Source organism: Ursus americanus, chromosome 11 (genome assembly GCF_024610735.1).
Source record: "Ursus americanus isolate L20-20 chromosome 11, mUrsAme1.1.p, whole genome shotgun sequence".
NCBI lineage: Eukaryota > Metazoa > Chordata > Mammalia > Carnivora > Ursidae > Ursus > Ursus americanus.
Window position 1 is genome coordinate 42,971,520 of NC_142137.1, and position 15,217 is coordinate 42,986,736.

A 15,217-nucleotide genomic window follows, 5' to 3' on the forward strand; every position below is an offset into this window, starting at 1 on the left:
AGACAATGTTCCCATTCTCATTTAATTTGCAGTCTAGTAGCAGACACAAGCAAGTAAAAAGGCAGCGATAATAGGGGAGAGTAATGGGAGCTCAGAGAATTCACAGGACAGGGCTCCTAGACAGGACATGGAGGTGTTTGTGGAAGGAAAGAATTGACATCTCAGCTGAGACATGAGTGGTGTATAAAGTTGTATCTGTGTAAGTAGGGAGCAATGGGGAGACAGAAGAGGAGTTTGAAAAAGGAGCCCAGAGATGAGATAGACCACGGCACAAAAGGGGAAGTGAAAATGACTCAGTGATTTGGAATATAGTAAGTAGCCAATAAGTATTTTTGAATAAATGACTAAGCAAATGAATGAGAAACAAAATACGGGGTAAAGGAAACTGGAAAGAGGACTTCAATAAACTGTGTCTGATATAACTAGAAAAAAATGGACTGGAAAAACATTGATTCCGTAATGCCCCATTTCTTCATTAAGGCCCTAAAGATTCTTGATAGGAAAATGTCTAGTCTGAAATGTTTAAATATTTTATTAACTTGTATTATAAATGACATATTATGCCTCATTATTATCTATCCAATGCATTTTTATTACCCAGGGCTTAATTTTCATATATTCATATATTTTCATTTTTTTAAGACTTTAAAAATAATGCATTGATTTGAAATGCTTTAAAAAATGGCAGGGAAACGTTTTTGATAGGGTAAGGAAGGTTATATGTTAGTGATGAATCATTAAATTCTATACCTGAAACCAGTTTTACCATATGTCAACTAACTAAAATTAAAATTTAAATAAAAATTTGAAATAAAGAAAAGATAAGAAAGGGCATTTTTAAATAGCTGTTCAGTTATGTATAAGAAAGCCAAACAATCTAAAAGGATGATTATACAGTTTAGTAAAAAAATTCTAGAAACAAGGTACTATGTAATTTTTAATTCTTATTGTTACTGCATGTCTGTGGGGTTTAAGGAATTTGTAATTTTAATATAGTTTATTGTTTTATATGTTTATAAAACATATAATATATGTTTATAGGTTGGACACTGAGATAGCCAGATATAATTTGCACAAACCAGCGGGTAGGTCTATCATGCTCTGGCTAACAAAATTAAGTTGAGTAGATCTAAAGTTTAAATACATTATCTTATGACAGCTGAGTAACCTGTCAAAATGAAATTGTGGTGTAATAGAGAATGAAGTTAACTAATGTTCAACTAATAGTAAAAAATGTAGTAGACTTAGATGTAAGGAAATCATGGATCAAAGCTGTTAATTTCCTAATTTTCTCTAAATCAACTTAACTCAAAATGCTTGGGTAGAACATCATACAAAGGATTACTGACTGTAATTTCATTTTGTGGAAATAGCATTGTCAAAGATTTACTCATCTAATATATGAAAAATCTGATCAATTATTTTATGAAATTGCTTTTTCGGTAGGAATCTAGTTGAGTTAGCTAAATATTGAGGGTTTATCTAAGTTTCATTTATTCAGAAATTTTTACTTAGCACTTAATTTTTGCTAGATATTGCCCTATATGCTGGGGATTATATCAGTTAACAAAACAGATAAAAGTTCCTGAATTCTTGGAATTTATGATCCAAAGTGTGGAGAGAAATAATCATTATGATAAGTAGGCAAAGCATACTCATGGTGTGTTAGAAGAGAAGTACTGTGGAGAACATTGAAGTGGGTAGGGGGATAGTAAATGCCAGGATGAAGTTTGCACTGTAATTAGTCACTGAACGACTCACCAAGAAGACCTCATTTAAGCAAGGTTGGGAAAAGATGAGAAACTGAGCATTGCAGTATCTGGAAAAAGAACATTCCAGGCAAGGGAACCCCAAGTGATAAATCCTTGAGGTAAATTCCTGTCTGGCATGTTCTAGCAAAGAGGGCAGTCTGTCCAGAGCAATGTGAATAGAGAAAGAGTAGGAAAAGAGCTCTCAAAGTTCATGTTTTCTTTGGCAATGTTTCAGGGTGAAAATGGCATTGAGATAATTTAGGATCTCATAGTTCATTGCAAAAATTTTGACTTTTATTGGTCATGAAATAGACATTGAAAAGTTTAAGGAGAAGAATGACATGAATGGAATGATATTTTCAAAGGAATTTTTAGAGAGCTCCCTGAAACAGATGCTGACCTTGAGAATCTGCAAGACAGTTGTTGAGGCACCCAGTGAAGAGCAGAAACTAGAAACTTCTGCTCCCATTCAGGAAATGATGACTTTTGTGCAGTCTGCTAATGATGAATGTGATTATGGCACAGGGCTTGAGTAGGGAACGGACCTCTTTTGCTGTGGTTCACACTATTTTCAGTTAGTTGCTGGCCAGCTTTTGCTTCTAGCCTGTAATCTGTTGAAGGGGAATCTCTGCCAAAATTACTAAAGATCATCTGGCAAACAGGAGTGAAGAGAACATGGACCAACTTGCAGCATAGCTAGAGCTGGCTTGGTGTACAGTATTTTAAATCATTAATATTAAGCTTGTGATTTTTGTTTTTAGAGAATACAGAGAATAAGTTGATGGAAACCTTTACTACAGAGTTAAAAAAAAAAAAAAAAAGAACAGCTGCTATGGTTGTAAATACACTGTAGAGAAATAAGAGTGGTACCAGGGAAAACTGCTGGGAAGCTATTGTGGTGCCTGGGGTGGCGGGGGGTGGGTTGAGGAGAAGATGATGAATGTTTGCACCAATATGGTTTTAGGGGAGGTGGTAAGAAGTGTTTGGATGCTGGATATATTTTGAGGGTAAAGCCAAGAGGATTTGTAGACAAATTGGATGCCCAAAGACAGAAAACAAAAGCAGTCAAGCAGGACTCCAACTTGGAGTCCTAAGTAGGTGAAAGTATGACATTATTTTTTTTTCTTTTCTTTTCTTTTTATTTAAATTCAGTTAGTCAACTACAGTACATCATTAGTGTTGGTATAGTGTTCAGTGATTCATCAGTTGAATATAACACCCAGTGCTCATCTCATCATGTGCCTTCCTTAATACCTATCACCCAGTTACCCCATCCCCTCACCCACCTCCCTTTCCACAGCCCTCAGTTTGTTTCCCATAGTCAAGAGCCTCTCATGGTTTTTCTCCCTCTCTGATTTCTTCCCATTCATTTTCCCCTCCCTTCCCCTATGACCCTCTGTGTTGTTTCTTATATTCAGTGAGGTTGGGAAGATTGTGGGGATGAAGAGCAGGAACTCAGTTTGAGATACAAGTTTGAGATACGTGTTTGGCTGCCACATCAGTATATCCAGAAGGCAGCTGGATTCTGCATCCTGACCTTCAGAGGAGAGGTTTGACCTGGAGATGCAGGTGTGGCAGGCATCAGTATGGATGGTGTGTGTGTGTGTGTGTGTGTGTGTGTATTTTTGCTGCAGGGTGTGTTTTACGTTCATTAATCATACAATTACAGATGGCATTGACATTGGTGAGATTTGATGGGATCACTAAGTGAGTAAGTGTGGATAGAAAAGAAAAAAGGCCCCAAATTTGGTACTGTGGTACTCCAGGATTAGAAAGTCAGGGAGGAGAGGAGGGAGGTAGAAAGCAATGAAGGAGAGTGAGAAAAGTAGCCGGAGGGGTAGGAAGACCAGGACGGCATGGTGTCCTGGAAGTCATGGGAGTAACCTGTTGTTTTAAGTGCTACAAACAGATTAAGCATGGTGAGGACTGGAAACGGATCATTTGGGGGTTTCTATTGACCAGCCGGAGCCAGAGCCAGAGCCTCTGCTCTGGGCTAGAAACACAGTGACAAATGACTGCAGTATCTCCTTTCCCTAAGCTTCACACGGCTCACCCCCTTTCTCCAAATATATGCTTTTTCCCCCTCACAGGATAAAATAAAATAAAAGTGATTAGGCTCCCTTTTCAAAGTTATTATGATCTTACGCTCCCTCTCTGAAATATTATATTAAGCATGGCTGGATTTAGGGGGTTCCCACAAGTCTCAGCCACGTATTTCTGTAAGATTCTTTGGCCACACCTGTAGACAGCTAATCTCATCCTACACACAAGGATTTTCTTCCATCTCCTGGCTCCCCTCACTTCCAAGTTGTTGTACTTATGTCACTGGCACACTTAAAGACTGGTCATGAGCACGGGATTAAAAAATGTATGAAGAGAGTATACTACACAGCAAGTTGTCAAGGCCGTCCTCTTCCACTACTCATTTCCAAGTTTCTGAAGATTATTAATGATCCTTAATGATCATTCTCACACCCATCCATTCACTCAATAACCTTGTATCATTGGGGAACATATTAGGACTACAGCTCTTTTAGCAATCTCAAGTAGATGCAGTAATATAAATAGAAAAATGTGATAATTAGGGACAATTATCCATACTAGAAAATTGATTATTTGCTGTGAAAACTATTTTTAAGTTGTAGTCTAATCATAAAAGTAAAAACGCCATGGAGGCACAGAGGTCTTCTCCATCTGCAAAGGAAATATGATTTGAATAGTATGCTTACAACTAATAAAAACAGAATTATTTGGATGGGTAGAGTATAATATTGATTTAGACATTTGGTCATAAAAAAGGATATTTCTCATGAGTTTTTATTTTCTTTTTATTTATCTGTGAAAACTAATTTCAAAGAAGAGTGTAATTTCAAAATCTAAAAAGCCAGCTGTTAATCAAGCTGATATTTTCAGTTGGAATGAATTCCTTTGACAGCATGAACATACACTCTCCAACACGTCTGTAATGGAAATCATTTCAGAAGACCCCAGACCGCCACAGACTTCCCACGGCCTCACAGCAAGGCTGCAGTGGTCTTAAGGACTGACACTTTTCATCTTTTTGAAGATAGACACCTTCCAGTTGTGACTCCCCCCAGGAGATCAGGAAGTATGCTAAGCCGTCCAGTGGACTTGGAATTACACAGCAAAGTGCCAGTGGACATACCCTATCTAATATTAGGATTTATTTTGAAGGGGAGTAGGGAAAATGATGGAAGGAAGCTGACACAACATGGCCAAACAGCTGGCTGGTTTTGTAGCCCAGAAACAGCTTGGGACTAACTATCCTCACAAGATCTCTTGGCAGAGTAGCTTGATGAAAATACCAAAGCTGTGAGGAGAAGCGTTCTTTTGCCGATTCCTTTATGTCGCCATCATATGGTTTATTCACCTAAATGAGAACATGTGTACCATTTTTTTTTAAGTTCCTGTATGTTTAAATGAGGAACATACTGATTCCGTGCACAGTACAGATATGGATCCCACAGCATTTACACCAAATAAACCTTAACAATTTTCAGGAACATTAGTCCTGGACATGTGGTGATGTCTTCTTTTCTTTCAAATAGCACTTCTGGAAGCAATAAAGGGAGAGCTTGATAAGATACAAACTTAAGCATGAATTCAAGGGCACTGGTGATTTCTTGGATGCCAAAATCTCTAAGGGGAACTAATTTTAATGGCTTCATGCCTCTCTTTGCTCTATCTTTACGTTTAATCGATACATTCTTATGTCATAGAGACAACTTAATTTTAAACATATTTCTGGCTCACCTGCTAGATACCAGAACTGTGGAAGATGCAAGACCTACTTAGAGCTTCTAGAATTTCCTACATTAGAGGAGGGTATTCAGTATATTGAGATTCACTGTTTTAGAAGATTTTGCATTCTATCATCCTCAAATGTGTGAAGTGAATTTATTCTCTACTAAATATCCAAGGTAGACTCAATTAGCTGGGACATTTCATATTTTTATCCTGAACCATTTTGAGTTTATTCTTTGTGGCATCAGAATTAGTTTCTCATCTCAGAGTTTGCTATATTTATTTTTCTAGTGATTCAGTAGTTTATTGGCAGTCAGTTTGTAAAATCTCTCAGGGATTATCTAAATGCAGGATGTTAGGAATGGAAACACATATCATTGCCTTTCCTGTCAGAAAACATAATTAACACACATGATTTGTCATCTTGCAAAAGTGGATGAAAATTCCAGTGGGTGACCTCAAGTCATAGTTTCTCAGTGTACGTACGGACTGTCGTGTTCTGGGACAGCCCTCAGCCCAGCACACATTCTTCTCTTCTTGTATTCCTGTCTCTTTAGGCTCCTGTAAGTGTGTGTGTCTGACTGTGTGTGTGTGTGTGTGTGTGTGTGTGTGTGTTGTGTATCTGTCTCCATGTGTACGTTTTCCATCTAAAACCTACCAGTTTCAAGTTTTTTGAACAATTTTGATTTAATTTATCATATAGGCAATATTGCATTTACCAAGGACAGAAAAAGTCGAAGTAGTGTACTTCTTCCTTTGCGTGTATCGAGAGTTTCCTCATTCTTTTTATCATGCACACAATTCATTGTATAGATGTATAACATTTAGCCAGCCATACATTATTGATGGATAGTAGATTGTTTCTAGTCTTTTGCTATTACCAAAATATGCCATAGAAAAAAAAATATATATGATATATGTAGGATAGTTCCCATAAGTAGAATTTCTGGGTCAAATTTTAGGCATTTGTAATGTTGATAGTTATTGCTAAATTCACCTCCATAGTGATTTGTGCCGCTCACACCTGTAAGTGTCTGAGAATGCCTGTATCTCCTTAGTCTTGCCATCAGGGAGTATGATAATTATTTCGGAGTTTTGACAACATGAAAAAATGGGAAAAAGTTTATTACAGTATTTTAAATCAGGAGTCGTGGGGCACCTGGGTGGCTCAGTCAGCTAAACATCTGCCTTCAGCGCTAGTCATGATCTCAGTGTCCTGGGATCGAGCCCCGCATCGGGCTCCCTGCTCAGTGGGAGGTCTGTTTCTCCCTCTTTCTCTGCCCCCAACTCATGCTCTCTCTCTCTCTCAAATAAATAAAATCTTTAAAAAAACTTAAATGAGCAGTCCTGTTATTATGAGTGAGGTTCACTGTCTTATTGAAAGCTTAATGGCCATTAATATTTATTTTTCTTTGAATAGTCCCTTTATATTTTTTTGTGTTTTTGTCTTAGTTGTTGGTCTTTTTTTGTTGTTGAATTATAGGAGCTCTTCAGGTATTAGGGAAACAATTTCTTTATCTGTAATAGGAATACTTTGGTTTTATCGGTTTTCCCTCATCAAAATTCTCTGCTCTCATGAGATGCCTGCAAGAGAATGTGGGCTTCGTGCACCTCTAGAGGGTAGTTCTTTGCTAATTTCTCCTTTTTTTACATGATTAGATTTTATTTCTTCTAGTGTTAATCGTGCTAAATTATTCTCCTAAAAAATTTACCATTCCATCCAGGTTTCAATGTATTTTCATAGAGTGTATTTTTCATAGAATATGCTAAATCCTTGTAATTTTTTGTCTTCTTTATCAATTTCTAAAACCCAAATAACAACAACAAAAAAAACCTTTTGAAATCTCTCACTGTGATTGTAGATTGTCTAGTTTTCTTCTAATGTGTCAATTTTGCTGTATATATTTAAGGCTGTATAATTAGATACTTTCAATCTTAGAAGTACTTTAAGTTCCTGTATTATCTGAAATTTTGTACCTTTTTTTAAAATCAAGTTTTCTGGTTTCCCACTATATACCAGATTCTTAAATAATTTTAGGGCATAACAATTTTCAGAAAAAGAATGACTGATTTAAGGTTTTATGGAAATCCTAGCAAAATCAAATAGATGCATTGCCTTAGAACAAAAAAAATATGGGGAATTGCAGTATATAGAGAATGCCTAAAATATAAACAAATGAATTGCTTATACATATATTAGAAGCTCCATAAACTTGTTCAATTACTTCACTGTATTCCAGTGAGTAAATACCAACCCACATCTGCCTAATTGGGAAATGTAAGCCTTGACTTTATTTTCCCAAGAAAAATCAGAAAAAGCCAGGTATTTTATTTTTGGTAACCTTAATTGTTAAATTATTTCCCACAATGTGTAGATTCACATCTCTTTGATCAATGGGAGACCAAGTGCCGATGACCCTTCTCCTGAACTGCTAGAATTTACCTCCGCTCGCTATATTCGCCTGAGATTTCAGCGGATCCGTACCTTGAATGCTGATTTGATGATGTTTGCTCACAAAGACCCAAGAGAAATTGACCCGATTGTCACCCGAAGAGTAAGTTATGACGAATCCTATCATGGCCTGTAAATGATATTGGTAATTGTTAAATAATTTTAAAAGATCTCTTTCAGTGATTTGTAGGAGTGTTTGTTATCAGACTACAATTAAATATAACCCTCCTTTGTCCAAAGCCAAGCTCGGCCACTTCTTAGATATGTAACATTTATCAAACTTTATAACAGTTCTAAACTTGAATTTCCTCATTTGTAAAGGGAAGATTACAGTGCCTAGTTCATAATCTTATTAATTTTTTAGGATTTTATTTATTAATTTGACAGAGACAGCCAGCGAGAGAGGGAACACAAGCAGGGGGAGTGGGAGAGGAAGAAGTAGGCTCCCAGCAGAGGAGCCTGATGTGGGGCTCGATCCCACAATGCCGGGATCACGCCCTGAGCCGAAGCAGACGCTTAACCGCTGCGCCACCCAGGCGCCCCTCAGAATCTTACTTTTGACGACAGAATTTGTTTTTGTCACTGTCAGTGATCTGTACTATTACCGTAATTGGCTCTGGGGCGGTAGCTACAGGAAGTGCTGTAGCTTTGAGACATTTTTGGCCACAATCCACACTAAGAAATATATTTTCTACCATAACTCAGTATACACACACACACACACATACACACCTCAATATAGCTTACACTTTAATGTGAATAGAATTAGCTGGTGATGTTGTGGAAATGTAGATTCTGACTCAGGAGGTCTAGGGCAGAGTTGAAAAATAATTCTAGCACATTTTTAGATGATGTAAGTGTCGTTGTTCTGTGGACCATTTTGCCCAATCAAATAATTTAACTTTATGTTTCATTAATGAATCAGAAGGCATAGTTTTAAAAAGCGCTACTGGGGTGGGGGAATGGATTGTGTACACTGTTTTATTGTCTTTTATAAATAGACTATTGGGGGAAAAAGGTGGTGGCATCCCTTTTAATAGATTTTTGAAAAGAGCTAACAGAAGTGCTGTTTTCCAATGTTAAACTAGAATTTATGGATTATGACATAGGGGATCAGTCCAGGTTACTAAAGTAATAACTGCCTTTCTTCCCACCTATTCTTCACCACAGTCACTAGTTTATATCCCACTCCTTAGAGGCTGCTATAGAACCAAGACATTGTTATCAATTCAGCTACACATCCATAAAACAAATCCATGCTTAACAGAATATCTGCTCTATGACTAGAGGTGAAGGTGGAAATGGGATTGTAGAGAGAAACGGAGATGTGAGACACAGCACTTAATTCTAGAATGATGCACTTAGTTCTGAAAGGTCTGACTACTGCCTCCAGTTACAAATGGCTGAAGCCGCACACTGAATATGGAAGGTCAGCACTTTTCACAGTTCATGAATACCCCTTACGTATATTTTCTTCTTATTACTTAACTTACCCGCACCTCACCACTCCATCCTCCCAAAAATAACTTTTAAAGTTTGGTTATCCCCATACAACGCACGTTGGGTGTTTTAGTGCCCTGCATTTTCCAAACCTGAAATAACTTTATCTTGAGTTACATTTCAGCATATTGTAAATTATCTTATCCAGAAGTAATCATTATTTTACTGCAGTGTTTAAATTCTTTACTTGTGTAAAAAATCACTTTTAATTATAATTTTGGCATGATTTAAAAATATACACCGAGGAAGATTGAGTAATTTTGAAGTGAAATTTAATCTTTTCTGACAGTATATCTAACGGAGGAAAATAAATCAATGTAAATAAATATGTTCCTTTTATCATCTTTTGCAGAAGGCAGAGTGGGGGTTGGGATGCACATCTATTATTTATAACTTCATTGTACGTGAGCATTTAAAATAGTGCAGTAAAATGCAACATAGAAATAAGCTTTTTGAAAGTGCTCGTTCAGTAAACACTACATATAAATTTAAATATGTAAAAATAGGATATTGAATTTCAGCTCTTCATGACTCAAAAGCGAAACATTACGCATTTATATTTAAAACAAATTTCCCAGTTTTAAAAGCATCTACAAAAGTACTGTATCAGCTTTCTGAGCAAATATCCCTATTCATATCTATATTATTAAGTGATTAAGTTAGTGAAAAGCAGACTTTTATATTACCTAAACTTCTAGCAAGTTTCATCTCAAGTTCCAGGTCTAGGTATGTCAAGTAAGAACAGTAACAAAAAATATTATAAAAGATACTCTATGTAAACAACAAAATAAACGGAAAAAAATAAATGGAAAAAGGGAATTTGTAGCTAGGGAACTCAGATTTGTTTTCACCTACTTGTTCTTGCTGGGTTTTTTAATGTGAATAGTTGGAATAATAGAACTGTCTACCACAGAGGTGGTTATTTGGCTTTTATAAGATAATGTACTCTCTTAGTTATAAAATGTTATATGCATATTAATTTAAAAATTTAAATAGTCCAGTACTATAATTGTAAATTATCTTTAAACATAGGTGGGTAGCTTAAAATAATTAAAAACATAGCCCTATATTAATTTCAAATAGGAAAGTAATCACATGGGCATTTTAACATAAAAATGAAAAAAACAGCAAGCGTTCCAGCTATGTAGTTTACTCCTTACATTATGTTAAATCAGTCCTGCAGTTCATTACTTTTTATTTCCTCTTAACATGGTTAAGACACATTCTGTTATGAGCACAATTTCCTCTAAAGATGTGGAGTTTCGTCAAATCCATCAAGGAAGACGTCCGCATATGATTAATGAACACTGAGCTTCCTATAATGGCAATAAAGGAAGTTTTCTTTCACAAAACTACATAACACAACTTTTATGAAGAGTTATTGCCCTTACCAGCCCCTACCCACAGTAACAACTTGCTTTCAATAATAAATAGGCTAGCATACACTTTGTGTGTCTGGGGGAAGGAAATTTCTCAAATACCCACCAAATGTAAATCAGAGGCATTCTTTCTCGGGCTCTGATCACAGAGCAAGGAGTTAACTTGCTCAGTTGTTCCGTCATGCCTCAAGCTGAAGATGAAAGCAGAAAGTAACGTTTTTCAGCGAATGTTCCTTTTGTTGCTTACACCTTGCAGTCATCTTAACAGGATTTCTGTCTGGCTTGCTTTTTGCAGTACTACTACTCAGTCAAGGATATTTCGGTCGGAGGGATGTGCATCTGTTATGGTCATGCCAGGGCTTGTCCACTTGATCTGGTGACAAATGTATGTATATTTATAGGGTGCTTAGCAAAATGAAACTCTGAACTGTCAAATGCTTCATGAGCCGCTTTGCCGACAGGGATGCTGTGAATGGGTGTCAGGTCCCCACTTAGACGGTGTAACAGAGAGCCATGCCAGGGTGAAATGGAGCTGGCAGGATGATAGACTTTGAAGTCAGCCACCACAGTATCAGAAAACAGATTAGTTTTGTTTTTTTTTTTTTTTCCCCAAAAAGGCTCCCAAACTGGTCTATCTATTTTGAAACCTCTCTAGCGACGACAGCCTGCTGTATGATTTAGCTTTAGAGACGCCCTGCCATCAATCAACCTGACCATTTCTTTTAAAAGTTTTCATCAAAAAAATTAATGCAAACAAATGAAAACTGCACATGAAGTAAATAGGAATGGCCGTGGAACAGGAGGCCGAGGTAGGGCCGGGGCGATACGGAGCCGGATTAAAGAGTGTATTCAAGAGAGTGATGAAACTGCCAGGTCAGAAAATGCTAGAGTGCCTTTGGCTTGAATTTTTCATTAATGCCAATGTATTAAATAAGCATCACCTAAAAGATGGTGAATGAACATCTATTTATCTCAGTCATAAACAGGTGAAATACAAAATCATCTATTGTATATTATGGGGAAGAAAGGTAGTGAGTAGTAAGATCAGTGACCATAGTTACTTATGTACAGTTTGTTTTTCCTCTAAAACTGTAATACAAATGGTATTTCTCTCAAAGCTGGTTTTCTGACTAATGCATCATAATATTACTACCTAAGGCAGGTTCAAATGCCCTGGCATATTCGAATGGGCAAGGTTGTGGTGCATCTCTCCACAGGGTGTGAGTGCTATCTCTCCTGTGTTCCCCAAGCTGTGAGAGCCCACAAGGCAGCCTTGCAGGCCCAGTTCCACGCGATGAATTGGGCTGTACTCGGAGCACACACAGACAGGAGATTCAGTCCTGGGACATTAGATTTCTATTATACCACGGCCTTCGGTGCCTAGGGATCTATTCTCCTCTTCCCACACCCCTGAATGTTAACAGTACTTTGCCTCAAAGTGGACGCATCCAAACCAGAAAACCTATAGATCTCAGGAATCAGAGAAAGGAGTTCGGTCTTCAAGATCATTCTCAGTTGGGCCTAGACCCTCTTCCAGACCTGAGTCTAGTGATTCCAGAATAGTCTGGACCTCCTTAGGCTGGTGTTGATCAAATATATCACTCGCAAGGCTGGTCCTTCGTCCTGTCCAGACTGACAGGAGTTGCACGTTTTGGCACACCCTCTCAAAGTTCTCTCTTCTCTTCCTTCTACCTCCTGGGGAAGGCCCTTCCTCCAAGATTCCAAAAATACTAAAATTATGTTTCCTCCCCCCAATTTTTGACTAGAAATCCCGCTGTGAGTGTGAGCATAATACGTGTGGTGACAGCTGTGATCAGTGCTGTCCGGGATTCCATCAGAAACCTTGGCGAGCTGGGACGTTTCTGACTAAAACAGAATGTGAAGGTATGTTCCTTGGAATCAACAACATATGTGGGTCTCCCTTTGTGGGGACTCAGGTACTGTCAGCATGTGGTGATTTTAGGTAAGTGCATGTTTCCAGTTTCTACATTTTATCCAAGGCAATAGCTGGTAGGCTCTTTTACCCTGCTGTTTTACTCAGTTTTGTTTTGTTTTTTAATTTGACAAATATTACTAAACACCTAGACTTTACCACTGTGTGGGCCTTACGAGAGATAGATAAAAGCATAGTGAAAGCATACTTTTTACAAAAATACACTTACTGTCATCAGAGTAAATCTCAAGCTTATGGCATTATATAAACACACACACACACACACACACACACTCTCTCTTTCTACTAGAAATGCACATAAACACTCAGCAAAACCTACACTATATAGAGACTAATATTTAATATGTTGATATGTTTGTAAAATGGTTCTGAAACTAGTATGGCTCCAGATTCTTCTGCCTGCTCCCTTTGTAGCTCCTTCCCTAGTAAACAGCTTTTGTATATCAATCATCTAATAAGTGGAGGAAAAAAACAGAGGGGAGAGTTTATACCTTTCCAATTAGCACTATATCATTACCTAAAAAATGAAGGAAAAACACTCTGATACATTAGTTATACTTATTAAAGGGTGGTGGGTTTGGGCACAGTAACTGGGAAGAATATGAGAGCAAAAGGTAACAGAGAAGGCAAAAAAATCAAATTTGTAGATAAAGAATATTTATTTTAATAGTAATAAATATTTTAAATGTATGGTTTCTCATTAATAACAGTAGAAGATACTATTTTAGAAATGGCAGCAGTGATAATCATTAGCATAAACTAGGCTGTGGCAACCAAGAAGAAAAGCTAGTAATAAAAAATAATAGAACAATTGGCTGTGCAAATACGTGACAACAGACAGTAATTAATACTTGAATGTTATCATTTTTGAAGACAACCATATGGCCAGTTTTTTCAGAAGGGAAATACTCAAGAAGTGTAGCAGATGACTTTGTAGCCTAATATTGTCAACTGGCCCAACATGGTGACAGGGATACTAGAGAAACCTGTGTTCTGGAGATCTGCTCAGGCCAAGACGAAACCTAAAACAAAGACTTGTGCTGAGCTATAAATCCAAACTAGCCACGAAGCCCAATTCAATTGAATTCCAATATTAATATTTTAGTGAGTCCTAGCTACATTTTTTCAGTTCCATGGGTATATATGGCCCCCAAAACAGGTGTGGTAGACATTTTAAGCTAATACCAACTTTGTATATTTATTTAAAAATTTTTTATCATGTATCGTTTGTCAGACATGGTAGGTTCTTAAAACTTGAATCCTAGCAAACGTTAATCATAAAATCCCCCAACCATGAAATATTTTCTTTCGAGATTAAGATTCTGCATATGCTATCAGTGTCTTGAGTCCCTCCGTTTTCTACACTCACCTTTTTTTAGAAAAGATTTACTTATTTATTGTAGAGAGGTGGGAGGGGCAGAGGGAGAAAGAGAGATTCCCAAGCCGACTCCATGTTGAGCACTGAGCCTGATGCAGGGCTTGATCTCACGACCCTGAGATCATGACCTGAGCCCAAACCAAGAGTTGGTACTTATCGACTGAGCTACCCAGGCGCCCTCCCCCCTTTTTTTTTGCCTTTAGATTTGTGTCTGCCTGGTTGTGAAGATGCTTTGTTAGAAATCACCCATTGTTACTGAGTTGTATCTGCAGAAATGGGCCACCAACACCCACTGTGGTAAAAGGGGCAACCGGAGGCCAGCTTTGTTTTCTTCCTGTCTCCCCTACCCCGTTCCTGACCATCCCTCAGGTTCTCCACAGCTTCTCCCAGTGAGAGCAGACATTTGTTCCTAAGAGCGCATTTAAGTGAAATGGCACTCATGTTCTCAAACTTCTTTAAATTTAATGATATGTCTCTTCCCCTGGTAGAATATCAGCCATCAACAAGTGGGAGTAGCATTTGAGGGCAGGAATTCTCCCGTTGCCCCTAACACTGTCACACAGTTATAATTTTGTAAAGTAGATTTGCGAAATCCTTCACCAGTCTCCACTTGTGTATATATGTTTACACAAGGAAACAAAAAGTATAGCTCAAATCTGTGAGCAACAGGGATGGGCAAAACAGCACGAAAGCAGATTGCCACTTGTTACTATATACATTTTTTTAAATAGTGGAATTCTGGAACAATTATCATTTCTCATGGGACAGATGGGAGGCTATATTTCCAAATGGAAAAAAAACTGTTCTTCTTTTTTACCCACAAATTAAAGATAGGAATCCAAACCATAAAACCTTGCATAAATATCATGCTTTTGGCAATGTATGCATTCCTAAAAGCTTACATGAAAATTTCCTTTTCCAAGTTGAATTGTGTTCCAATCACCTTCGCATTAGGAAAAACCCTTCTGTATCATGACAAATCCTTCTATAAAATGAATAATTGCCTGCTAATTCATTTGAGTTTAATTTGGATTTTCA

At 37.5% G+C, this 15,217-nt stretch overlaps 1 protein-coding gene across 4 annotated transcripts in view; it reads left to right on the forward strand.

The window, feature by feature from the left end:
- The window catches only part of LAMA2 (laminin subunit alpha 2), a 599,838-nt gene that overhangs the window by 231,683 nt on the left and 352,938 nt on the right, over positions 1 to 15,217 (forward strand). For all 4 annotated transcript variants that reach the window (XM_087865477.1, XM_087865478.1, XM_045805578.2 and 1 more), the window contains exons 5-7: positions 7,892 to 8,071; positions 11,143 to 11,232; positions 12,614 to 12,731. In XM_087865477.1, coding sequence (XP_087721603.1) covers positions 7,892 to 8,071; positions 11,143 to 11,232; positions 12,614 to 12,731 — 388 coding nt within the window. The remainder of the gene's footprint in view (positions 1 to 7,891; positions 8,072 to 11,142; positions 11,233 to 12,613; positions 12,732 to 15,217) is intronic.